The 25,932-nt window shown below is 49.4% G+C and overlaps 1 protein-coding gene across 5 annotated transcripts in view; it reads right to left on the bottom strand.

Annotated features, from left to right (window-relative positions):
- LOC100547960 (protein CEPU-1) overlaps window positions 1-11,741 on the bottom strand; it is a 294,126-nt gene extending 282,385 nt beyond the window's left edge. The window contains exon 1 of one of the 5 annotated variants that reach the window (XM_085209231.1): window positions 11,601-11,741. In XM_085209231.1, the coding sequence (XP_085065357.1) occupies window positions 11,601-11,634 (34 nt within the window). In that variant the 5' untranslated portion in view covers window positions 11,635-11,741. The remainder of the gene's footprint in view (window positions 1-11,600) is intronic. The other 4 variants (XM_085209226.1, XM_085209233.1, XM_085209227.1 and 1 more) reach the window with 4 other exon arrangements.
- Window positions 11,742-25,932: the final 14,191 nt, after the last annotated feature.

Raw genomic sequence — 25,932 nt, 5'->3', positions numbered from 1 at the left:
CCCGCATCCCCAGCAAAGCAATCTTGTTGGGATTTCTGTGCTTGATGGAGGTACCCGCCTGAGCACCATGCTGGGGATTCCTCCCTCTACCAGCACAGCACCCACATCCATTCGCTTCTATGGACATGCAGAGGGAGATGGGATGGGGGGGCTGAGGAAAAAAAACAGGCAGGACCAAGCTTTGACAGCACAAATCAGCCTGGCTCTAGGGCTGCTTGTACCACATCAGAAACACCGTGGCCATGCGATGCAAAGTGCTGGCTAGGTATAAAGTCACCCTGCCATTTCAGATTTGTTCCGTTTTGTTTTTTTTTTTCTTTCCCCCCCCCCCCCTCTCCTTTTTGACAGGCTGACTTTGTAGCAGCTCGTTTTACACTGGATCAAACAGTGTGTGTGTGTCTGCGTGCTGCTGCACGGTGAGGCTGAGCTCAGATGCAGCAGGGAGGGAGCTCACACCCAGCACAGAGCTGCCCAATATTCAGCAAATCCCAGAAAAATGACACAAGGAGCAAATAACCCATAGAGACAGAGAGGAGGTGAATGCCATTTCCATGGAGAAACTCAAGGTCAGGCTGGAGCAGGCTCTGAGCACCGTGATCTAGCTGTAGGTGCTAGAACTGGATAAGGATTAGAGCTGGATTTACCTTCAAGGTCTATTCCAAACTAAGCCATTCCATGACTCCACATCCATTGCAGGACAGTTGGACTAGGTCACCTTCAGAGGTCCCTTCCAACTCAAAGAATTCCATACTTCCATGACCCAGCATCCCCACCAGTGCTGGATCCCAACCCCAGCGCCCATCTGGCTCACAGGCACGGAGCCCTTTCAGGACATGCTGACTTTTTCCTCATCTCAGCCCGTCTGCATGCACGAGCATGCAGCCATTCCTCCTACGTCGGGCATAGAAGAGCCATTCAGGCTCGGGCTATTAATTAAACCCCGGTAATGCTAATTTTACTGCCAACTTGGAAGATCCTTCCTGCATTTTATTAGGTAATTGCCACTTGTAAGGGGTTTAAACTGATGTCTTTATTAGACGATGCGATACAGGATAGTTATAATAATGGCTGAAATCATCTCCGCTGAACGCGCGGACAGACGGAGCTGCCCCTGAGCTGAATGGGGAATCGTGCCTGTGCTGCAGACACAGGGCCCAGCATGGCCATCCCATGAAGGACAACTGCTGGCCTGGGTATATAAAGGTGGTCAGGATAAACCAACGGGCAGCAGGGAGCTGCCTCTGATCACCCCCAGACATCGCACTCCCAGCACTTTTGGGTTTTCTTGTTTTGTGCATTAGGCAGCACAGAGGCACTGAGCACTGCAGGGTCACTTTGAGTCTGAAAAGATGTCAGAGAGTTTTGACCCTGCAGGAACTCATTTCTCACACAGAGGAGCTGATTTGGGCCCACCTGAATGATGCAGTGTAAGGATAACTCACTTTTTCCCCAGCACATCTTGCCCCTTTTTGCCTTAGAGGTGCCCCTCCAGTACCTGCCAGCCCCAACCCAGAGCACAGCAGCGTTGGATTTCTCACCTTCCTGCTTTAATCCTGCACTTAATCAAGATCTGCTTTTGCTTTTTGATGCAAGGAGGGCACAGATGCTCTGCTGGGACTGTCCTAAGTGCAGACAGCAAAGCGAGCTGCTCACAGCAGAAGCACAAAACCCCAGCAGCAAGAGCCACTAAGCCCCAACTCCAGCTCCAGGATCCCCATCTCTCACTCCTTTCCCCCTTTCAACTTCTGTCCACAGCCAGCAAACAGCCCCAGCATGAGCCCAGCAAACCACAGCCTACAGACACCTCCAGCAGAGGAACCCCACTCTGGGTCCCTCACAGCTCTCAACCCCAACCAATAAGTTTACAGTGATGGAGAAAAACAAACATGGGAAACCAGAGGATTCTCCTTCTCAAACATTTAAAGCCTATTACCCAAATAGGTGTGCGATGTCACACTACAATGCCATCCCTAACACCTTCTGATTTCCCCCTTCCCTCCTCCCCGACTTCCACACCGAAGTTTCCAACCTATTAGGGAACAAAGGGAAGCTGCCTTTTAAATCTCATTCACTCCAGCTCCTCGCCTGATAGATGGCTTCCCCTCTGAAGCTCTGTCTCGCATAAAAGCATCTCAGCATGGTGCTGTAAATCTGGTTTACATCAGCCTTTATGGGCGACTGGGTTGGGTCCACGACTAAATTATCATTTATTTATTTGCTTGCTTCAAATATGAGAAAAAAAAAAACCACATACCCACAACAACTGCTCAGAGTGGAGGGCTGGCATGTGGCATTGATGGAATGGGTTCTGTAAGGGCAGCAGGGATAAAGCAGAGCTGCCAAGTGTCCATGTGGTAACACAGGGAGCTCCAGCCCCAGGTAATTAGGCACTAAAAAACCTCCTCCAAGGTGGGGAAACTGAGGCAGGACAGGCATGATGCACCAAAGTAAGGCAGCAGTAGGTTTGCAAATAAAATAAGGACTCACAAGGCTCTACCCTACCCACAACCATAAGAACACCAACAGGGCAAAGCAGCAGAGAATGGGGAAAACTGTGTGCGCTGCTGGCCCTGCAAAGCATGTCATCTTCCAGGGAAATCCACAGCCCTCCTGTGCAAACCTCCCCCAGACTTGGCACCTATCTGGAGGGCTGCTAAATAGAGCCATGGAGCTAATAATCATCATTGCCCTCCTGGGAAATAGCTGTTAGAGCCCTGCAAATAGAGGAATGGGGCTGGAAGCAGTCTAGGGGAAAGGAAGGGAGCAGGGTTTGGACTTAATGAAGTGCTCTGCTTCCAATCCAAGCTCCTGTTGCTTTTTAGGTTTCCTAATAAAGGATGCTTCAAACAAAAGGCCAGCAAAGCCACAAAAGGAGCACTTCTGTCACTGACACTGTGGTTTTTCATAGGGTTTTTAGCATGTGTGTGTGTGTCAGACACCAACAGCATAGGGAGACCTGTAGGTTCACAGAGTTTTACTGCCCCCTCTTCTAATAACCAGCACTGATTTTACTGCCCCTGTTACTGTCCAAGCACGGAGATTTATTCTCCTTTTGCCATGCATGGACACATTGCTTTACAGCACCAGGCTCCCTGGTCTAATCACCTGCCTTGATAGGGAACACAGATGTTTGCACCACACTGAAAAGCAGCCATCACCCCCCAGCTCCACATGCAGGCACTTCTATTGCAACCACAACGCTTGCACAAACCCTCAAGCAAGCTCTCCCCATCTTTTTTTTTTGTCCCCTCCAATTTTGCACTGCATTTTTTGGATTTGCCCTCACGCTCCACAAGCGCAGCAGCACTGGGTCCAACACAGCCCTGACACACGAGGTCTGCTGACCCCTGCACCCAATTAGCGGAACAGACAATGTGAAACAAGCCCTTGACATTGATACGATTCAACGTTAATAACCAGGTTTCAAATATTTATTACAATGGCTGTTTTTAATACATATTTCATGAACACCGACTTATTTTTTTTTTCCCTTCTCCCCTCTGTTGCCAGCTTTGTGGGCTTAATTTGCCTTAACGAGGAGAAAAATCACTCTGATAAATTGCTCCTTTGTAAATGCACACAAAGATGAGAGCAATGCTTGCCTGAACTGTTTGTGATGCAGAACTGAGCAGCTGGTTTGTAAGTGGACAATGTGAGCTGCAGACAGTGGGCACCCCAGCGCTGCTCCCATCCTCCCACACTGTGCCACCCCCCTGGGGCCATAGAAGACCCCATAGAGCAATGGGCAGCTCCAGCCCTCTGGCATTACACAGCAGAGGAGAAAATCTCTCTCCGAGGCAAGCATCAAATGCTTTTTCTGCAGTAAGATCTCATGTATGTTTATGCCACAGTCGGGGGAAGTCTTGAGTTAATACACTGAGGCTTAGCACTAAGAGGTATTGAACTAAAAGCTTTAGCTGCACGTGCTCAATAAGCTGAAGCTTTCCCCCAGACCAACCCCAACACGTGTCTGCTGCCCGAAGGCACCACATCTCCCACACCCACCCTGAGCTCTGCTCCATCCGCAGGCATTAGGGATGCTCAGCCCATGCTGTGTGCCTCTCCCTTCCCAAACACTGGGAACACGCCTGGCTCGGCCAGCTCAGCCACACAGCATCCAGGTTCCTCTCTTCTCCAGTATTTACGTTGCAAGCAGGCATGGGAGACAATTAGAGGCTGTATAATCAGCAGAGCCAGGGGCAGGGCTTTCATGTGCAGCTTGGGGACTCTGGGGAGGGGTTATTTCCATACCGAGCATCCTTGGCTCAGCTCAGCTTGCTCACACATCTCTCTGCCCCCCTGAAACAGAGGGAATCCAAATGGGATGTGCAGAAAGCCACAAAAGACTCTTGAGAAGCAGAACTTCACTTTGTCTTTCGCTGCCTCTTCAGTTCTTTTGATGTTTAATTTTTCTTCTCTCCTTAGTTTTATTTATTCTCCCCTATATATTTTTTTTTTTAAAACAGCACTTTTTTGGTGCATTTTGTCACCCTCCAGCCTTCTCTCTGCACATCCATCTCTCTGCACTGCTGCAGACAGCACCCACCCACAGCCCCACTGCAGGAGGTGGTGGCACCATTCCTGTCCCAAGGTGCTACCAGGACCCAAGGGGACAACCAGCAGCAAGCTCCAAGGGGAGACCAAGCCCAAATCACAGAGTCACACAATCACTAAGGTTGGAAAAGACCTTTAAGATCATCCAGCCCAACCCCAACCCATCCCCAGTGCGCCCACTCATGGAATCATTACAGTTCATGACCTTGGAGGTCTTTTCCAAGCCCAGCCATCAACTCACCACCACCATTCCCACTCATCATTGAATCCCTAAGGTCAGAAAACACCTCCAAGACCACCAAACCACTGCTTCTCTGACAGAGCAGGCGTTGAAGGCAACACAATGCACCAGCTAGAGGTGGTGATCCCTCCCCAGAGACATTTCCTTCCCCATATACATTCCAGTTCCCTTCCTAGAGGAATGCCCAGGGAATAGAAAAACCCAAAATAAACCAAAGCAATTCAACTGCACCCCATCTCCACCAACTATTTCTGGTGAGAGCAGCAGCTACCTCACTATCTTTCTCAACCCCAAACTGAATTGTGTGGAACTGAGAATGTTTATCAACTTCTCTCCAAGAAATCCCCTTCACAGCAAACCCAGGAGGACACAACATTCCAATTACAGCCAAAAAACAGAATAGTAAAACTATGGCAGAGGAGATTTTCATATTTTCCCCCTGCAAGTGGATTGCAATAAACAGCAATTTTCAAAGAGGAAACGAGAAGAAAACCTTCACATTCCCAACAAGGCCCTGCAATGGCTTGGAGTCACAGAATTCAATTGGACTTTTGGCACACTGAGTACAAGTAGTAAATTATTTAAGAAGGAGAAAAAAAAAAATCAAGATTGGGGCATTTTGGATCACAATTAGAACAGCGAGGGGAGGTGAAGCAGAAACTGAATGGTTGAGTTTCATGAGAATTATCCAGAGAACAGCTTTATTTGTTATTTTATCTCATTGGTTATTTTAATGCCATGCATTTCTCCCCACTTCTCACTTTTAACCAGGTACGTGGAAAGTTACCAAAAACATCAATTGGGAAATGTCAGAATGAAAAATCTCAGCATTTCACTTCAAAGCAAAGCGCCGTGCCTGGAAATGTCGGCGTTTTTATAATTCAATAAGCCGATTTGAAACATCTTATCTGGCATCCTCTGTCAAAAAGGGGAAAATTGACTTTTTCTCCCAACAGTTTGGGCGAAGCGTTTCTATTTCCTTAGACACATTTTTGTTGTATTCAATTAACTTTTGTTTCAGCGTTCTCCCTACCGTGGGTCCTCGAGCAATGGGAGCTTTTCTTGAGTCGAACCCTACAGCACGCTTTGGCCGTGCATGCTGAAGGCATACCACTGCAAGAGCATTTATTGCTGATGCAGGTAACAGCATGCAGGACATAAGAGGCACACATTTAGGAGGGTGTAAGTGCCTTGTACTTGTTGCTTAGCAGAACAGCTCGCTCGCAGGCTGGCCCCAAGGCACTGCAGCATTAAAGGCGACCAGCAGACCCAGTTTCATGGCTTCTAACACCACATCATTGCCCACTAAAAGATAAAAATAAGGAAAAATATGCTTTGAAATGCAAACTTCCAATGGGCTTCGGTGTCAGAGAGGATAATTCTGCAGCCAGGATTTGCAAGGATCCTGCCCTGCTCCCTATCTACAGACAGCAGCACCCAGGGTCTGTTTCCCCACATTCACAATCTTAAATCACAAGTAAGGCACCCAGAGCTCAGCCCTGTTTTTGGAGCTGCAGGGCACAGCTCCATTTTTTCCTTTTTTCCACCAACAGAGCAAGATAATTATCTTAACAAGGTATTTCTGCATATGTGCACACGCACACACGAGAAAAATTTGATTTATTTTACAAGCTTATCGAGATTCTAATCTTACAACAAATAAGGCATGGCATCCAGACAGACAGCATTACGGGAAAATCAATATTGATTATTAGGAGCAAATATGCTGCGTACACCTGACAGTTAAAAATCCTTTTAAGATCTGGGGGGGAAAAAAAAAAATAAATAAAATGACAGTTCGACACTGCAGATACAGCAGTGGTGATTCAACAGCTTAATCACCACCTCGATCAATAGGGAGTTTGGGCAAAGTTTGTGAAGTTGCAGACACGGCAGCCCGCTGATGGGGCTGAACTCAGAAGGCTGCACAGTGGGTTGGGTTGGGGAGGTCTTTGGCCAGAATGATGCTCCGATCTCCGATTGCTGAACCCAGGAATCACGCAGCTGCATCCCCTCCCCGCCTGCAGGCAGTGGTATTTCTGCACACCCCCCAGAGCAGCCTTCAGCACGAGGAGAGAATGGGTTTTGTCAGGACCCCACGTGTTGTGGGAGAGAGCGTAATGCGTTGTGGCAGTCCATCGAATATGACATGATAATGAATGTTAACATCATGTGCTCCCCTTCGCCAACAGAGGGGAAAGTCATGTTAGATTACAGCTAAACACCGTGTTGGTGTGAATGCTGTTTTCTTCCCCTGCTCCGGGCTCAGCGTTCCTTCACTGCGCAGCATCTTTGCTGCCTGGGAACTGCAAAGCCAGCACTGTGCTCCCAAACCCACGAGGCTCCTGAAGCAACGCTTTCAGAGCTGAACCACTCTGCAGCAAGGAGCTGATTTAGAGGAGAAAAATATTACAAATGCTCCTGTTCGGCTGCACTGGGTTCACCCCGCACACAGTGTGGGGAAACAGGGACCTGGCACACACACCTCATGCTGGGCTCCTGCTGTTGTATTTAGGATACAGCAAAGCAGCAGCTGAGATGGGAAAAACAAACAATTGCAATCAAGTGGTTTTAATGCAGGTGCTGAGCTGATGAAACTTGCCACTTCATCACTAATTAGGGTGGCCACTTAAGTAATAATGCTCCGTAATCACTATGAGATGCTGCAGGGCACAGGGTGGGGACCCAACCTTAATGGCATACATGGGGAGGCTGAAGAGAGCTGCCAGAGACCTGGGTCACAAGTCCATTTAGGACAGCAGCACAGGAACAACCCGTTTCTTTACTCTTTGGGCTTTTTGTACAGAGATTCAGCTACCAAAAAAGCAAAACTGCTGCTGCCAGCCTGATGCAACAGGAAGGACTGGTTGACCTGCTCCCCAGTGCCACCATAACCCACGCTGGGGGCTGGCACACCTTGGCACAGGACCTCAGACAACCCAGCAGCAGACACTAAGCAGCACTGCTCACATTGCAGACACATCGATCACGCCGATCCCCTTGTAGGGACACACTGATATCATACCCCATCTCAGGAGATGCACTGGATAGATCAGAGCTCACTCGCTGAGGACACTGTGCCCTCTTTGCTTTGAATGAGGAGCAAAGCTGCTTCCTGCCTTGTTTGAGATAAGGACCGAACTGCAGCTGTAGCAAGAAGCAAAGGATGCTGAAGGGAAACCTGTGCCAGGCTGAGCATCATCTGGGGACATCTCTCCATGCAGCAGACCTTGCTCCACTGGCATCCCCCAAACCTCCAGCATCCCTCATATCCCCTCCCACTGCCTCGCACACCCAATTTGGCAAACAGGAGCACCAAGTTGGGGTCAACTTCACCAGAGATCCCCTGCCCAGCCGCAGCCCAGGGGTGCAAAGGGGCCGCACAGAATACAAATGGACCGTTTCACTTAGCAGGAGGCAGGTAATTTCTTTTGTCCCCGCTGATGCATTATTGATTGTGATGAATGTCAGAGCAGGAGCCTGTTCCAAAAGCCATTAAACAATAATTTCATCTCCGGAGGGTAATTGATTGTCAGAGAGAGCAGCTTTGCTGGTTGCAAGGTGGCAGTGACGGGGAATGTTTGTATTTGGGTGGGGACAGAGGGAAGTCTTGGGCAAACTTCATGATTTATTAATCAGACATGGAGAGGAGCTGGGAGAGCACAGCACTGCAGATAAGGGACTGACCCCTTCCGAAGCACCAGGCAAAGGCAGAGGAGCAGTGAGTGGGCACAGATGCTGACCCCACCACCCAGAGGGGGAAAGCACAACCCTGACATCCCCCGAATTAATCGCCTCCACCCGGCAGTGCCAAAGGACAGCAGCATCCTTGCCGTGGGCTCACGAGAGAAAAATCCCACTGTCAGGAGGGGAGAGGGAGTTTATCTGTCTCCTCCACAGCACATGAGAGGTGGATTTATCATGGATTTCCCTTTCTCGCGTGCTGTGTTTGGCAGTTCATTATCTTGTCAGCTGGAACTGGCTGCTCCCCGCCGCACTCCATCAGTCGCTGCTCTGTGAACCCCACAGGACCCAGCCAAAATGCCCTCCTGGACCATGATCAGTTTGGGACAGAATAGCCCCCCAGCAGCCATGGGGAGAGGGGCCATTTGCTCCTCACTGGCTGTGTCACCCCAGCCCTGCAACCCTGCATCCACCCTAAACCCAGCAGGGGCTCTCAAGCAGAGATTTCACTTTGGTTGCTCTTTAATCTAAAAGCATTTAGTTTGATGGAAACAAGAAAGGAAGTTCTCCTCTTTGGGAAAACCAATCAATTACAGCCTTTCAAAGCACTTCAGACAATAGCCTTCATATCAACCACAAGACCTGGAAATATTTCCAGTGCAGTCTGAGTCCCATCCCACTGCTAAACCCTGAGAGGAGCAGGAAACATCAGCGAGATGCCTGTGATGAGCAGGAGAGAGGGCAAGCTGCAGTTCTACAGCACTGCGTGGTGGTTGTGATGCTTCCCATGCATTGCTGGCACCCAACACAACCAGAACATTCACCAAACTGTAAGTGATGGAGGACAGACCATGACCCAAAACTCAAACCTGAATCTTTCGGTGCTATCACATATCTTTGTAACCAGACAGAGAGCTGTGGCAGGGATTTGCAAGCAGGATCTTGCCCAGCCATCAGCTTACAGATCCCTTTGGTTGCAAATGCCAACACAGCAGGGAGCAGCTCCACCACCCTGCACAGGGCAAACAGTTCTGTGACTTTCAGAACCAAACCTTGAGAAAAAGTTTAGTAGAAACCTTCTGTGTTTATTTGTTTTCATTTACTTTCTCCATTACATTTTCCACGATCAATACCATTATTTGAATAAAAATGCAGTATGTACAAGAGCAAGCAGCACACCAAGCATACCAATGGGACACGCTGCCTTGAAGTGAAGCCAACGAGGGAGAACGCAGTTCTCCTGGGGGAGCACGAGGTCAGCAGACCTTGATACTGCCACAGCACTGAGCCATGCTCCTTGCAGAGCACAGAAGGGGAAAAAAAAAAGAAAGGAGAAAAGCAAAGCAAAGCATCCAATCACAACTTCAAAAGCATTTTCAAAGAATTGCACACAATCATAGAACCATTCAGGTTGGAAAAGACCTCTGAGATCTCCAGGTGCAACCCCAGCCCACCCCACCAACCCAATGACCACATCCTGCAGTGCCACATCCCCACAGCTCTGAACATCCCCAGCGATGCTGACCTCCCTGAGCAGCTGTGCAGTGCAGCATCACTTTTTGGAGAAGAAATGTTTCCTACTACCCAACCTGAAGGGGTATTTCACATGGGGTTCACCAACATGAACCCTGAGATTTATTCTGCTGTTATAGCAGAAGGCATCCCTGCCTGGAACAGCACCCATCCTCACAGCAAACAAGCTCTTGGTGACCTCTTAGGCGCACAGCACATTAAGTGCAGGGGTCCCTCCTGCAGCCACAGGCAGCCCCCCACCCCCTACAGAGGACACAGGCAGGCCAGCCCACACTCAGAGCACTCAGTCCCTCTCTGCAGCGCTCCCAGCCCGCAGCTCAGCTTAAGAAATCAAAGCACGGTGCCTGGAAGCACTGCTTGGAGCTCAGCTCTCGCTGCTGCTCTTAACCCCCGCGACCTTTCCGGCTCTGCCCTGCCAACACGGAGGAAAACAAGGCACTTGACGGGCTCCCTTCTGCTGCTCCCGGCCGCCTCCTGCATCTCCCCAGGGAGGGAAGAGGAAAGCAAGCACCAGCTCCCCGTCTAAAAGATGAGGAGATATATTCAAGCTGACGTTCAGCGCTATCAACATTTTACGAGCTTTGGAATCCAGTTAGTTAGCCAATATTTTACTTAGCTCCAGCTTAGATTTAAAAACTTGACCTTCTCTGGGCATTGCATTCCACACAGCCCCATCTGGCCAAGCACGAGGTTATTTATCCCTGCCTTTACGGCTGCACTGTTATTTGTACTATTCAAAACTAAAAGCATCAGAAGGATGGGGCTCCCCAGGCAGACCCCTCAGGCATCCATGCAGCTCTAAGGCAGTTATCACACACAAATCCCCATCTCCCACTGTGAGCAGCTGCAACGCAAGCACTTGGTGGCAATGGCTGCAACACAGAGCATCGATGTGGGCATGGGGACCTGGCTCCTTCATCTCCTGCCTGCAGACAGCAATACCACAGTAACGATGCTAATTAATACACCTCAGCACTGGGCTGCATGGCACACAGCCCACCTATGTGTCCACTGCAGCCCGTGGGGTTACAGAGCAGCTGCCATCCTCTTCCTCACCAACTAAAGTAATAATAGATGGAACAATTGCGTTTTAATAAAGAAAATTGATTTTGTTTGCTTTATTCATTAACAAACGCAAGCACACGCCGATCAGGAATGATTTATGCCCACAATTTGTGAAATTATTTCTCTATTGATCAGCAGAGGTTTGTTTTCTTGTAGGTTCAGTCAATTAGAGGGAACAGCAGGCAGGTGGGCAAATTAATCAGCCTTAAATACAGCCCCCCTGTGGAGAGGGTCTCCAGAGAGAGCACAGGGGTTTGGCAGCATCCCCTCAGCCCCACGCACTGTTGAACATCAGCCCTGCAGTCCCCCCAGGGTCAGCCCCTCCGGCTGGCCAACAGGCAGCAAAGCAAAAGGCAGAGCAGGAGCATACAGAGCAGCAGCACCATGTGCTGCTCACAGCACAGCTCCGACCCGGGCCAGCACACAGCAAACAAGGACAGCAGATTGCAATCTACAGGGCCGTTATCTCTGCAAGGCAGTGCAATGCACATCCTCTGCTCACAGTCCAGGAACAGGCACGCACCTGCCAGCAGAGCCCACAGCTCACCATGCTGCATCCTCCCAGGAGGGCTGACGGATGGGGCCGCACGCTGCTTATCTGCTGCAGCACAAAGTCAGGCAGCAGTGTCAGCACAGAGGGGCTGGAGCAAGCCCACACAGCAGCAGGAATGAGAATATCATACAGGCTCATCTCTTCAACCAAAGGCAGCTTTTAAGGACCATTTAAGGCACTTGCCTTAATCTCAGTGTTTGCAGCAGAACCTAATAAATCACAAAGCTCTCCCACACTGCTGTTCCCTGCAAGCTCAGCTCTCTGCAGACCTTCCACCCATATGCAAAGTGCACGTTCAGGGTGCAGGCACTGCCCACGTGCAGGGAGCAACGCATGGCATGGGCACAGAGCCAACCCCACGGCCACAGCACGCAAGGGGACTTGTTTCCATCTTGGCAAATGTCAGGGCCTATTCTTTCCTGAATGAGATATGGACACAGCAGGGCGATATTACATTACAAGTCAAATAACACAAAGGCTTTTAATTACACGCCAAACAGTAGCTGCTGTCAGAGAGGAGACACCAGGCTCAATGGCCCATCAGGCTGTTCCGCTCTGGCAATTCCCATCTACCCGGTAAAAGTCCAGGAAATTGGATCAGTAATGGGAACCGGGGCCTTTCACCTCCAGCCCAGCCATTCACATCCAGCCCTGGAGGGAGAAGAAAAGTCATTACCAACCCACAGCAGCTGGTGCCAAAGCAGCCAGCAGGGCAGCAAGCCCTGAGGAGCACAGTGGGATGAGATGGAGCATCCTGCAGTCAGCTCTGGTGCTCTGTGCAGAGGGATGCTGCAGAGCACAGCATGGGCTGCTACCTGGCTGCCACATCTGCAAGCTCTGCCTCCAGTCTGCATGGCTGATTTGTTCTACAGCTTTGTACTCCCTTGAGAGTGGGGTCGTTTGTCACAGAAGATTGATTAAGCTTTTGGTGCATCAACATTAATGAGAAAAAAAGACCAACGTTGGCTGATAAGCATCATCTGTTTATAGCAGCCCCCTAAAAAACATGAGGACAGGTAAAGGTGGGCAGACCAAAGTCCTGTCCTCCCAAGCCCTGTGACAGCCCCACATGGGAAGTGCCCTCCAGATAGGGACATCCCTGGGGGTGGGATGTCTGCACAAGCCCCACTGCCTTTGCCAGGCTCCAGCCTTTCTGCAGCCTCATGGCATGAGGACCTGCCGTCCCCTTGCACACTCAACTCAAGGGTTTACTTTTTGAAGGCTCACTCCTTGCAAAACCAACAAGAGTAACAAAGCAAGGCTGACCCTGACCTGAGCATTTGGTTTCCAAGGTCAGGCAGCCTGAGGCTTTTGGACCTAATGTCTTCCCAGCTCTCTTCTGCACTCCAAAATGATGCTTTACCAGGAAAAAAAAAAATCAAGCCAACACAGGTACAGCATCAGGGTTGCTACCCCCCAGCTGCAGGACTGGTGCAGTTTGCCATCACATGCAAACATCCAGCAGAGCCTTTGTTTCTGCTCAAGGTGCTCCTGCAGTGCAATCCCTGTTTTCTAAAGCCATCATTTGAGGTTCTGCATCTAAGCAGGGTGATGGCAGGAGGCTTCTTGTTACAGGACATCATTAAAGCTAATGGATGTGCTTGAACTGCAGACAGCAGGGCCTTGCCAGAGGTGGGTGGGGAAAGCTCTCTGATCTTGCAGAGAGAGAATAACCTATTTAAAAAGGAACTTAGCCTCTTGAATAGAGCCATCAAACAGTTGGAAAGGCCTTCTTTTGGAAAGAAGAAAAAAGTCCAGGCTTCAGCCCACCAGCTGCATTTGAATATCTGATGCAGAAAAGTTAACATAGACAAAAAACCAACAGCTCTTGCACCTCTCCAGCCCTGTTCCCTTGGCCAGCACAGCCCCAGCACTGCCAGCTCTTCCCCTCAGAGCACAGCTCAAAGCACACGAGTGGGACAAGGAAATAAATTAGGAATTATCTCTTTTGTTAAACATACACAGAGAGCTGCTCCTGAGCCAGGCAAGGAGCCGTGCACACAGTGCCAGATAGCCAACAAAGCCCTCAGCTCTCCTGCAGCCCCTCTCCAGCAGCAGCATCCTCATACAGCACAGCATCTGAATCGACATTCCCATGCACACAGCCCCTTGTATCTTTTTGGTCTCAGCAATGTATTATTCATGTGCTCCCTTGTTCTTGTACAAGCCCAGAAAAATGGAGGAAGATTAATTCCTCGAGAAATAAAATAAATAAGCAGGATTTAAAAAAAAATAATAAAAAAGGACTGCGATCCATTCAAAGCGCTGCCTCCTCTGTGCTGCCTGTGTCACTGCTGATTGAGTTTCCTCTCTCCTCAGCTCCAGTTCTGTTGGAGTATCTTGTCTCCTTAGTATTACTGTCGCACTTCCTTTTCATACGCCTGAAATATATACTATTGTGTTCTGACTTTTAGTCTTTGTGCAGGGATCCCTTTCATGTCTCATCTTCTGTACGGTCCTTTTTTTCTTGGCAGTCAAGTGCATGAATGTTTGCTGCCAGGAGATTTTGCTTCTATTGTATTCCAGACATATTATAATATATGGTTTTTGTTCTATATTGTCTGTGAGGTGTTCCAGGGGTAGTTTTTCATGCTAGCATGACTTCTTCCCACGTGGATGCTGCCTGCCTCTTGCCCCCTAAAGCAGGGGAGCACTACCTCATAGAGATGGGTACAAGGGCAGAGCTCAGCCAGCACTGCCCCGGGCCCTAATGGAACTAATTGCTCCTCCCAAGCTATGCAGGGTTTTATTCCAGTGTCCCTTTTGCAGAACTGGAGCACTGAGAAGCAGAGCTGCTCGTGCCAGGCCACGCTGCAATAAGGAGTGAGACAAAAACACAGCCAGGACTTCTGCCCCACTGCCATAGCAAGGGTTGCACTGCTGCCCCAACTCACATCACCACAGATGGTTTCCCAGTGCCTGGAGCAGAGCAGTCGCCGCTGCTTTTTGGCTCAGGGGAAACCTGAGGAAGCCCAGTTTTGTCCCACCCACAGCTCTCTGCACCAACAAACACCTCCAGATCCCCCACCAGCACAACCTCATTACACCTCAAGGCAGCAGCCCCAGCGCATGGGGTGTTTCCGATTCCTGCATCCTCCACAAGGGAAAACATCAGAAAATCTGGAGTTTATGTGGCTTCAAACAGCTCCGCTGGGAGCCTAACGACTGAGCTGCGCCAAGAGAGATTAGTTCTCCTGCAACATGCTAGTGACCAGGCTCTCTGATCTCTATCAGCATCCCTCCAAGAGCAGCTCCTTGTTCCATTTGTTCTTCGGACCCCTCTTCTCAACTCTGACTAATTACAGTTTGTTGGTCGTTATGGCAACTATGGATTTCTCTCAGCATCCAGCTCTCATGATTTTTGGCTGCAAATTGCAATGCTGGAGGAATACAAGATACAAGCAGTGCATTACATCCTGCTTGCATGCTAAGCTTGCTGCTAGGCCCCCCCTCCAAAACAGCAGTCCCATTGGCCTGCTCTTATTGATGCCACTCAAGGAGCCTGCAAAGCCAGAGCAGAGAGTTCTGCACATCATGGTCAGTAAGAAATGATGCACCTTGAGCACTACCAGCAGCACCCTCCTGCCAAAAATGAACAAGAACCTCATCCCCCAAGCGGACACCAATAACAACCCTTCATTTCACACTTCCTAAGCCAGTCAATTAGCAGTAACTGAAGCCAGACACATAGCAGGAGTCAGGCTGAGGTCAACCAAAGCCCTTCCACGTGAGGCTGCCATGCTCGAGCAGGGGGACCACTTAATGTAGTGGCTGCAGAGCATCTCTGCAAGGCACAAGGAAGGGCCCTCCTGTCCGAGTCCCCATTTGTCCTCATCACCTTGTGCACAGACACTCAGATAATGGAAATTAACAGCCCAGGGACACGAGGCGGAATTGAATTGCAGAAGATTGCTCCAACCAGCAAGCACGGGGCAGCGCAGCCCTGCTCTGCATTCCTCACACATCCCACCCCGAGGACAGCAGGATACCTCCAGGCCCTCTCACAATATTGCTAATTGGAGGCAGTGAAAACAAGGCTCTGTACTCCATTTTTCAATGGACGTGGCTTTTGTCAGCTATGATCCGTAGTCAATGCAATGGGCTTTGCTGGAGCTTGGATGCTACCTCTGAAGCCTCTGCTCGTTCTGCACAGTGTTCCTTGAAGGGGACAGAGCAGGGAGGCAGCATTCCTGCAGGACTACTTCCACAAGTAAACTCTCCATGCAAGAAAACAACAAAAACAACTTATTTCATCACTAGCATGGGACAACCAGATTGGTTTTCTGCCTTAACCAATCACACCTTCCCCCAGAGGGGATTTCTGCACTGTAAAGATACTTACATCATACACAGAAGCCAGCAAAAAGCAACCACCATAAAAAGCAGGTCTTATTCACCCTCATGCCACACATTTGGCCATGCCAATGCTGCACATCAGGTCCTCTAGGAAGGATGCTCAGCTCCACACTCTCAAGGACATGACCCATAGGCAGGGCTCTGCAAGCTGTGGAGTATTTCAGCCTAACGAGGAGAGCAATGAAGGCTGGCATACACCAAACTGAACTGTTTCTAGCAACACAAAATAGCACATTGAAGTAACCCACAGAAAATGGGGAGTCCCACAAAGCACCACTGACAAGAACCAACCTATAGCATCACTGGACATCGTTGTTTACCTGCTGCTTGCAAGTTTGCATCCCCTTCATAACTGCACCACTCTCCCAAACAAACCCAATTTTAGAACCACATAAAACACAAAGGCAGGGGAAGAGGAGACCCCCTTTATTCACAAATAGTTCACCTCCTCCTTACTGAGAGCTGCCCATGATGGCCATGGGGAGATGATGAGGAAGTTGCTGTGTGACATTCATGAAGTGCCAGCTGATGGAGAGTTCTGTTTGCCAGGCCAGCTGGGGACAGACCTACCATCAGCTCCCAGCATGCAGAAGATCAATACTCTAATCGGGGCTGTTTGTAGCAAATGAACTATTGCAGCAATAGGGGCAATGCACAGGAGGGGAGAAAGAGGGCTGAGCTGGGGCTTGCTGCCCTCTGCTGTGCTGCAGCTCCTTTGCTGGTTATGGTGGGGTAAGGGAGCCCAACACTGAGCTTTGTGCTCAGCACAGGGGTGCAGATGGACAGCTGACAATGCAAACCCTCCAGTGCTGCTGCAACGCCTCCCCAGGGAGCATCCATCACCAACATGAGGGCTCCTTGCCAGGTGCTATCATCCACCTGGCCGCACACAGGAAGCAGCCTGAGCTCCATCCTGCAGCCAAGAAGCTGACAGCTGAGGGTCACGATGTGATCCGAGACTCCTTTTCCAACCTAATGATTCTGTGACCACAGTACCAAGGTGCAGTGCTGGGTGCTGCACGGGCACTGGCTGCCATCTCGTGGGCAGTGATGAGAGAGCTCAGGGCTCTCCCCCACAGACTGCCCCAGGGCTTCTGTCCTATTCACCCCGTAAAGCTTTCATCCCAAATCCACACTCTCTCTGCTCCCTTCAGTGCACTCAGCATCGCTTCAGAGGTCATCAAGCTGCTGCATGTTGAGGTCAATTATTCATAGCTCAGAATCAAGTATTAAAAACTAAGCTATATTGACAAATTCCTTGTCTATTCAGGAACATTCCCACCAGTAAGTTATTCTCTCCTCAAGGCAGCTTTCTGAGCAGCCCAGGCCCTCCAGATATGTCTTGCTTGCACTGAGGCACTCACCCACACTCTCCCTTTGGTTGGACCTCAAACTGGGAGCACAAAACCACCCAGGGCAGCACACATTCCTACCCTGCTCCTCTCCAGCAAAGGAAATTCACCCTGCAGCCTCTTCCAGTTCTCTCACTCAGCAGAAAACAAAGCTCTCTGCCAGCAATGAGAAGCTTCTGTATCTCATCCGAGGGATGACCAGGTCTGCTCCTCCTTTGGATGCTTTACAGGAGAAGTCCAGAGGAAAGCATCCAATAACACCAGCTGTTCCAGGCTGCCTACAAATCCTTTGCCTCCAACCCCACTGAAACTCTCACTGCTGCAGCCTCCTCTGATCCCCGAATCACACCATCCCAAGTCAGCTCCACATCCCTGGAGTCACCTCCACTCCTACAAGGCCTGCACTTCCCATCCCTTCCCTCCTCCCCTAACACCTGCAAAAGCCTATTAAAAAGGAAGAAAGGAAGAATAAGCGAATAAAGCAGGCAGCACTTCCATGGGTATCTGCAACACAGATGGCCTGAGGGCTCGAGCATCACCCACCCCCAGCTGTGAGGGATGGATGCAGACAGAAGGATGCACTCCCAGCAGACACAGCCCAGGAAAGGGCAGCAGCAGCACACAGGGGGTTGGCAGCTCCTGCTCAGCTGGCATTGCCATTCCCCAGCCTGGGATGGGGATCCTCCACAGCAGTTGTCAAGCAGAGCAGCAACACCAACCACTTATCAAAACATTAAAGTTCTCCTAAGCTGCCGAGTTAATTTCTCAGACGCCCTTTCAAAGGGCTAGATAAATACAATCTGGGAGCATCTCCGCTCCCTCGGCTCACATATCTTTAGTCAGGCGGAGAGATAACATTTCACACAGATTGAGACAGTTTAAGCAAAGGTTGCTGGCTAACCTTTCCAGCAGCGGCTGTTCCCGGAGCTGTGCTGTGCTCCGGTGCCCATCCCTGCAGGGATGCAGGAGCCCCACACACCCATCCCTCCCGCATTACAAGGTGTTACCTGCAGGCTTTCAGTGCTGGTGACAGATACTTCCAGCAAGGAGTGTCAAAACGTTATCATGACATCATTACCCTGTGTCCAGGAGTAGGTGTGCAATTCTATTCAGCCCAATCCACCAACTCATCTTTACTTCTGGCCTTAGCCAGAAGTAGCATCGTTTTTCTCCTCTTCTGTTTTCACCCAGCAAAGATTAGTCTCATAAAGCCCCAGGCACAATCAATGCTGGAAGATCCCTGTGCAACGCTGCTTGCTCTCCATCTCCCCATTGGGGGTGGGAAGCAGCCATAGGCCATTTCTGGAACTTGATTCCAAGTTCACTCCATGCAGAACAGGGCACAGCAGAGGAGCTCTGCTCCCACAGCCCCTGCTGAGCATCCCACACCTGGAGCAGGCTGCAGCACAGCCTGGGGGTGGGATCTGCATCTCAACAGCACCCAAGCACAGCACCCTGCTATAGGAGCCCCCCAGCAAGCAGCAGCTCTGGCAAGATGGGGAACATCTCACAACCCATGGCTGGCAAGGGAGGGAAGGAGGAAGAAATGCTGGCAAATGACAGGGCCCTTATCTTAATTACAAGCTTATTTGCATTTAAATGAAGGTTATTCTATAATTACCACCAAATGTTTTGTGTTGCAGCTGAAATACCTCTGAAATACCTCTCCATGGGCTGTCAAGCTCCTTCCCATTTCCATTTTCTCTTTCCATTCTTCTGCTTTCTAATCAGCTGCACAAGCAGGGAGGCATCAGCACAGCCCCCCCTGGGTACCACCAGACCCAGCAGCACTCTGGGGCACAGGGAGGGGTGCAGCCCCCACCTCTGCCACCAGTATTGAGGGTGGGGATGCTGGCAGATCTCAAGTTCAGGCTCTGGGTGTTTTTTTTTTTTTAGGTTTTTTTTTTTTGGCAGACTTGAGTGCAAAACCTAAAGAAGTGCTTTTTTTCTGCACACACACACACCTAATTACCTTGTCAAACTTGTTGCGGCAAGGTGTTGTGAAAGGCAAAAGCGTGGGCAAGGTCAGAAAGATCAAAATGGTGGAGAGCAGGGGCTGAGCTCATGCCTGGCTCAGCAAGTCCCCAGGCCATGGGCTGCAGAATGCAGGGGCTGAAGGACCCCAGCAGCCCCTGCCGTCTGTTTATTGTTGATGGTTATTGTTGAAGACAGGACAGAGAGAAAGCAGAACCCACAGAGAGATGTTTGCACTGTAGCTAGCACTTCTTTGGAATAGATAAAGCACTCCCATCGAGAAAATAACACCCAATTATATCATTCAAAACAATCACAGTGAACAAATCCATGCAAATGGCCAAATTAAGGCTGAATGAGAAGCCTTCTGCTATTTCCTAAATTGCTATACCTTTAATCAAGCTCCTTTAACAACCTGTCGTGAGCATTTTTGCTATCTAGCCAGGAGAACCACATTAACCAAGCAGCCCATGTGGGGATGAACAAGGCAGCAGCTATTAGAGCCACAGCAGAGCCTCCCGTTTATGAGTTGGTGCTAATGAAAATGGACAGATCTCTCTCTCAGACACAGCTCTGCTCTCTCTGCCCGTGCCCACCGCTGCGTCTCAGCCCTGCACAGCACCCGCATCCCCCTGCCCAACTCCAAGTCTCTGCCTCCATCTCATGGAGAGACGCGATCTCTTCAGCTCCGCTGCCACCTCGCTTTATTTTTTCTTAAATAGATTTTAAAAAGACTCCCTTTCCCCAGTTTCAAATAGCCCAAGGCAGACTTACAGCATGGAAATTTTTAGCCTGAACAATTATCTCCTGGCAGAGAGTTAACTCACTGGAAACAGGATCTTCTAATGGGCAGCCATGGCTACAAGCAACTTTGCTGGCTCTGTTTAAAACAAGCTCCACACCTCGGGACAGAGAACTCCCCCACAGCCCATTTCACAGGCATTTACATTTAATAAGAGGCAGCACCAGCAGCATGGGAAATCAGTAGCACAGCCGCCATGCAGGGCAGGCACTGATGCTCACACCAAGCCATTCCTCTTGTTCTTCCACCACAGACAGGAGACAGACAAGCCCCAGCCCTGAGGATGTCAGCATCTCCTCTATTTCCTAGGCTGAGTTCTACCACCAAGAACTCCTCCGGGTTGTTTCACACAAGGATTTGTCTGCCCACCCAGCCACGACAGACTTCATCCCAAATCCACACCATGCACTCAGCATCAATCACTTCCCAGCTGCCCGGGGACGATGCTGCTCCTGCAGCCCAGCTCACAGCAGCACCCTGATGGCTACAGCTCCCACATTTGGTGATGCATTAGGGCCAGCAGCCTACATCAGTGACAACTCCAGAAACCTCAGCATGCAAGCTTACTTGCAATCCTTAACTTATGAAATCTGAAAAATCCACACTCCTTCCTCCGTTTTCATCCAAGCAGTAGTTTTGTTAGCCCACATCAAAGCCCACCACCAAAGTGCACTAAAAGAAGACAAGCCCACAGCCACGGCCTCTGCTTGTGAAAGGATTTCACAGGGCTGGCACTCAGGCTGCAGCCATCCCTGCCTGGGATGCAGTCACACTGCATCAATTTAACAGCAGCATTTGCCTGGGGCAGAGGTGGAACTGCAACAGGCAATGGGAGGAGGCAGGATGGCTTTGGGAGATGCTGCAGACACTGGGCAAAGCACACTGCATCCCTCTGCACGATGGTTTTGATTGGAAAGAGAACAGGAAGATTCTCATCCCTCCACCTTCAAGGGATTACAGCACAAACAGAACTCTTCTGGACTTTAATCTAGCTCAAATTCCCTCCCCTGCACTGGAAAGAGAGAGGGGGGAAAAAAAGGCAAGGAACAGAGCATCTCTCTCCCTTCTCAATCTCCTTCCCCTCTGCCTTCAAGTGCTCCTTGGAGTGTCTCTGCGGAATCATGTTTATATGCAGTGAGTGCTGTTGTTAGTTAATAACATCGCGATCGCTGAACCTCCCTAATGAAAGAGAGAGACAACATAAACTGTCATTTCAAACAAACATGCAATCAGGGTACCAGCAGCTCTGAAAATATTATCTTCCCAATTTCACGGGCTTCATGCAGGAAATAGGCTGCTTTCATGGAGATTGTGGAGCATCGCGCCCAGCACACGGGATGCAGGGACGGGCTGGCAGCGGCAGGGACGCATCAGAGCCATGAAATTGGCTGGGCTATGAAGGAGGAATTGTTTTAACAGCTGGAGCCGGGAAGGACAAATAACAGCAGTGATTATATCTTCATTGCTCATCGTAACCAATGCACCAGGCAAGTTGTAATTAGGCTGTGAAGAGCTGAAGGTTTGATAGTGAAGGCTTTGAGCTCACGATTAGACACGGCGCATTTGTGCCTGCCCCACGGCCACCCTGCCCCACTCCAGAGCACAGAACTCTGCTTATGCACTTCAGTGCTGCAAACACCACTCAAACTGGTGGAAGAGCAGTGCCTGGATGCTGCATCCTTCTCTTTAGCATCCACAAAGCTTCTCCCAGCTTCACCTTCAGAGCAGGGGCTGAGGCTGCAGCAAGGAACGGGAGGCACGGAGATGAGGACTGCACCTGAGCACCTCCTCAGACCCCTGTTGTCTATCAGAAACCACTGAGGACACCTTGCAAGCCATCTTCCTTTAGATGAGCCCCACTTCTGCCCACGGTGCTGGTGCTGCAATGACCCCGAGCAAGGCAGTGCTTTCCAAGCAGCAGCCAGCACATTGAGCCCAAAGGTATCACTGGCACTGCACTGGTAGCACACAGCCTGCTGAACCAATGAGCTTGGGTTTGTGGCTGGGCCAGCATCACCAGACAAGGAAAACAGCAAATTAGCAGGAAAAAAAAACTCACTGTGCTGAGTTCTGCCTCGTTTTGGAACCTTCCAGAGCCAAAAGGGAGACGGATGGGATCGCTCTGCCATGGTGCCACAGAGATGGGGCATACATTGCTTCCCCCCAAGGGCGAGCCACGGTGCTGAGATGCATTCTGACAACAATTTTAAGAACAAGCACCATCAGAAGAGCCAAACTGCACAGTACTACCAGGCCCCCTCAGCCCCACCAAGAGATGGGTGAAAAAGTGTGAACACAGCCTATCCACGGGCATGGAGTGATACCTACAGAAAAGGATTGCATTCTTAAAGGGAGAAAAATCACAGCAAAAGCCTCTCATTAATAAAGGAGCGGGCCAAAACCTCCCCTTGTTAATAAAGGAGAGGGCTGATGCCCCCAGCACACGTCAACCAGACAGCCCCAGAGCAGGACAGACAGACCCCACAGGAGAGCTGTGCTGCTGCATCCAAATCAAGTTTAAAAACTCTTCTGACATTTAAGAAAAATCAACAAGCATCTAAAGCGATGGGGGGACCGGGCACATCACTGCCTGAATGTCACATTTAAAGCTAGAGAGATAGCAGCTGCTTTATCTCCTGAAGCAGGTGGTTTGAGCAGTAAATAAGGCACCCAGGGCCAGATTCTGCTCATGCACCTGCATTCCTCCACCAGCTGCAATGGAGCAAATCTGGATTTGCACCAAGGTGACAGCCAGCCAGAACAGAGTATATTAAACTTTAATACTCCTGAGCATCAACACGGAATGTGCTACCAGTCCCTGCCTTGACTCCAAGCATCCATACAAGCCTCAGCCCAACCTGTAAAAATTTATTGATTCCAATTGGCAGTGCCCTTTTGGAATCAGTTGTAGTTCTGACTGATGTACAGATAGGAGCAAAGGACATTTGAAGCATTTTAATGCACTTTTTACTGCATTATCTCTCACCACGATCTTTGCTGCTTCATGGAGATGAGTCGCACAGCGAGAAGAACCCAATGTAATTAACGACCTGGCAACTCTATAACGATCCTTTCTACATAAAAAGGTCTTCCCTATCCTATGAATAGGCAGGAAGTAATTTATTGCAATCCATATAAAGATGAGGCTGCTTTGACCTTGGGGATTTTCTTCAAGTTTTTTTCTTAAACAACCATAATTGCTAAGGAGATTTTTTTTTTAAGTGATAACAGTTTAAAGAAAACTTAAGTGTGATGTAGGAAGTGAAGAATCAGCCTGAGCAGCCTTCAGACAGAACACAAACAAGCATCCTCTGCATCACTTAGGAATGAGCTTTCGAGACTAAACAATGGATTCTTCCATTTCTTATTGGCATCGCCTTAACCCTCAGTACTCTGAAATAATATTAACAGAGGGTGCTTTATTCCCAAAAAACAACAAATATGCAGGAAAGCCCACAGGAAAGCCAAGAAGGACCGTTTCCTCGTGTTCCTGTATAATAATGAATGTACAGATGCTATAATTATGGAACATACCAGAAAGTTTGGCTAAGCAGGTTATTATACAAGAGAATAGATAGAATGCTTACTCGTATCCTGGGCTCGCTGCAAAACTCCAGAGGAGGGATCTCCAGAAGAGACCCTTCCCCACTGGCAGTCAGCTCTTCAATGGCTCTAGGAGAGCTGCAGCCAGGCTCCACCTCCTCCAGCAGCACAGGTGAATTGCCTTCACCTGTGCTCTCCCAGGGCTGACTCACTGCTGGCCTCAGGTGATCAATCAGAGGTTCAGGCTGTGATTCAGCAGTTCCCATACAGTTCACTATGGAATGCAGCTCTGCCTCCTGCAGAACCCCCAGGGACCAGCCTCATGTATGCTCACACTCATGCTAATGCCCTCTGCTAAGTGCCCACAGACCCCTACACACAGGGAGGACCACCGCTTTGGTTCCCTTTTGCTCTGGCAAACCCTTCCTCCTCACTCAGCAGGGATTTGCAGCAGCTGAGCCACTGCAAATCATCAGCTTTATGCTCAATGTGACAGCACCGTCTTGGCTTTTACAGCTTGCTTTGGGAAAGCCTTTCCTCTTTCCATCTCGCTAACACCTTGCCCGTTCATCAGCTTCCCCCTCGTTTCTCATTTCATCTCACTCGTACTCCTTTCACATTCCCCAATCCCCTGCATTTTCACAGGGAAAGTCTCGCAGGCAGGCGATTGCTGCAGAAGTGGAGTTCAGTCTATCAGGGCTCCTTTCAAGGTCTTTGGAAGATGGGGACACCTGGAAGGGGTCACGTCCCACGCTGGCTCAGTGGCTACAGGACATCTAACAGGACTGCCACACTTTGAAGTACCCACAGCTGTTTTGATGCCTTTCCCAGAGCTTTGGGGCGGTCTCGATGACAGGGAAACACACAGAGGAAAGGAATAAATCTGGCCCAGAAAGGGTAAGCAGCAGACCTGGCTGGAAAGAGCTCGGGTGGAATGGTTTTCCATCAGAACAAAATGAGATTTGTTGGAAGTGAAGCACTCTGCAGAGTCAGGTCTTTTCCCTGCAGAAATTTCAATTCATGGAAGAGGGAAAATATAACATCCAACAACTTTGAATCATCCTGCTTTGATACTTCTCGAAATCTCACATTTGCATTCCTTGTTCTGAAACAACTTGAACCTCAGACTTGCTTTCCCCAATTATTTCCTGTTGTGCTTTGTCAAGTACAACATAAACAAGCTAATGCAAAAGCAAGACATGTTCCTGCCTGTGATGTCTGATGCAGTTGCAAAACAGTGTTTCAACCCCATTCAAAACAAAGCCACGATGCCCAGAACTTGTGGTTGAAGGCAGATCTCTGGTGGGCAACGAACTGCCCAACACTTCAGAACCCAGTGGTGCAATGGGTGAAGACAGCAGATCAGCCTTCACACAAAGGCAAATCACTCAAAACAGTGGAGGGTCTCGAAAATGTTACAGCAAAATGCCACTTTTTTCACCCCCACTAGTCTAAGATTTTGTCATCTTAAATATACTTTTATAATTTAAGTTTTAATTAAATGTGATAATTTTATTTAATAGAAACAAAGAGCAGCAAGTCAACTCCCACTATTTTGATTTCAAGTCACTAAAAACTGCAAGAAGCCATCAGACTCAGCAGCACCTGAAAAGCATCCTCCAAAAGGAACCCGTTCCCCCAAGCCATCCCAGCCCTGCGCCATCCTATTGACTAGCAGATCACATCACTCGCAATCGCTACCATATCTCACATTAAAAAATTAAGTCCATAACTGCAGAGAAACATCTCCCCATTTCTTTTATAGCTTCTTGCCACAGCCAGCTATATATCTCCATTATCACCAACACACAATAGAGCCGAGCTTGCACCATAAATAACGCTGCCGTATAACAAAGTTACGCTTAGGAGTACAGGCATAAATTAGCACTCAGCCATGCGACTCTAAATAGTATTTTAGGCCTTGTCAGAAACCAATTATGCAAAATATTCCTCTTGCAGAGATCTGGTGATACTTCAAAGCATTACCTCATTTCAACAACAGCAGACAGCATGTTGGGCTGTGAACAGGGGGTGAGGGCTTTGCCAAGGGATGCTCAAACCATCGACTGAACCCCTCCAAATCCATTCAATTACTGACATCAGCACTTGAAAGCATGGCTATGCCTTCCAAAAAAGGTATTCTAATTTGTCATTGCTGCATCTGAAGAGGCTCCCACTCACATCAGGCTGCATTATCCCAAGCTGGTGAGAGCACCAAAGATAAAACAAATAGGGGTCTATTGGGAGGTCAGCGAGATTGGATAAAAGACATTGC

The sequence above is a fragment of the Meleagris gallopavo genome, chromosome 26 (assembly GCF_905368555.1).
Source record: "Meleagris gallopavo chromosome 26, MGAL_WU_HG_1.1, whole genome shotgun sequence".
In the NCBI taxonomy this organism is placed as follows: Eukaryota; Metazoa; Chordata; class Aves; order Galliformes; family Phasianidae; genus Meleagris; species Meleagris gallopavo.
The sequence above is the reverse complement of the archived record's forward strand: the minus strand, read 5'-3'. Positions and strand labels throughout refer to the sequence as shown.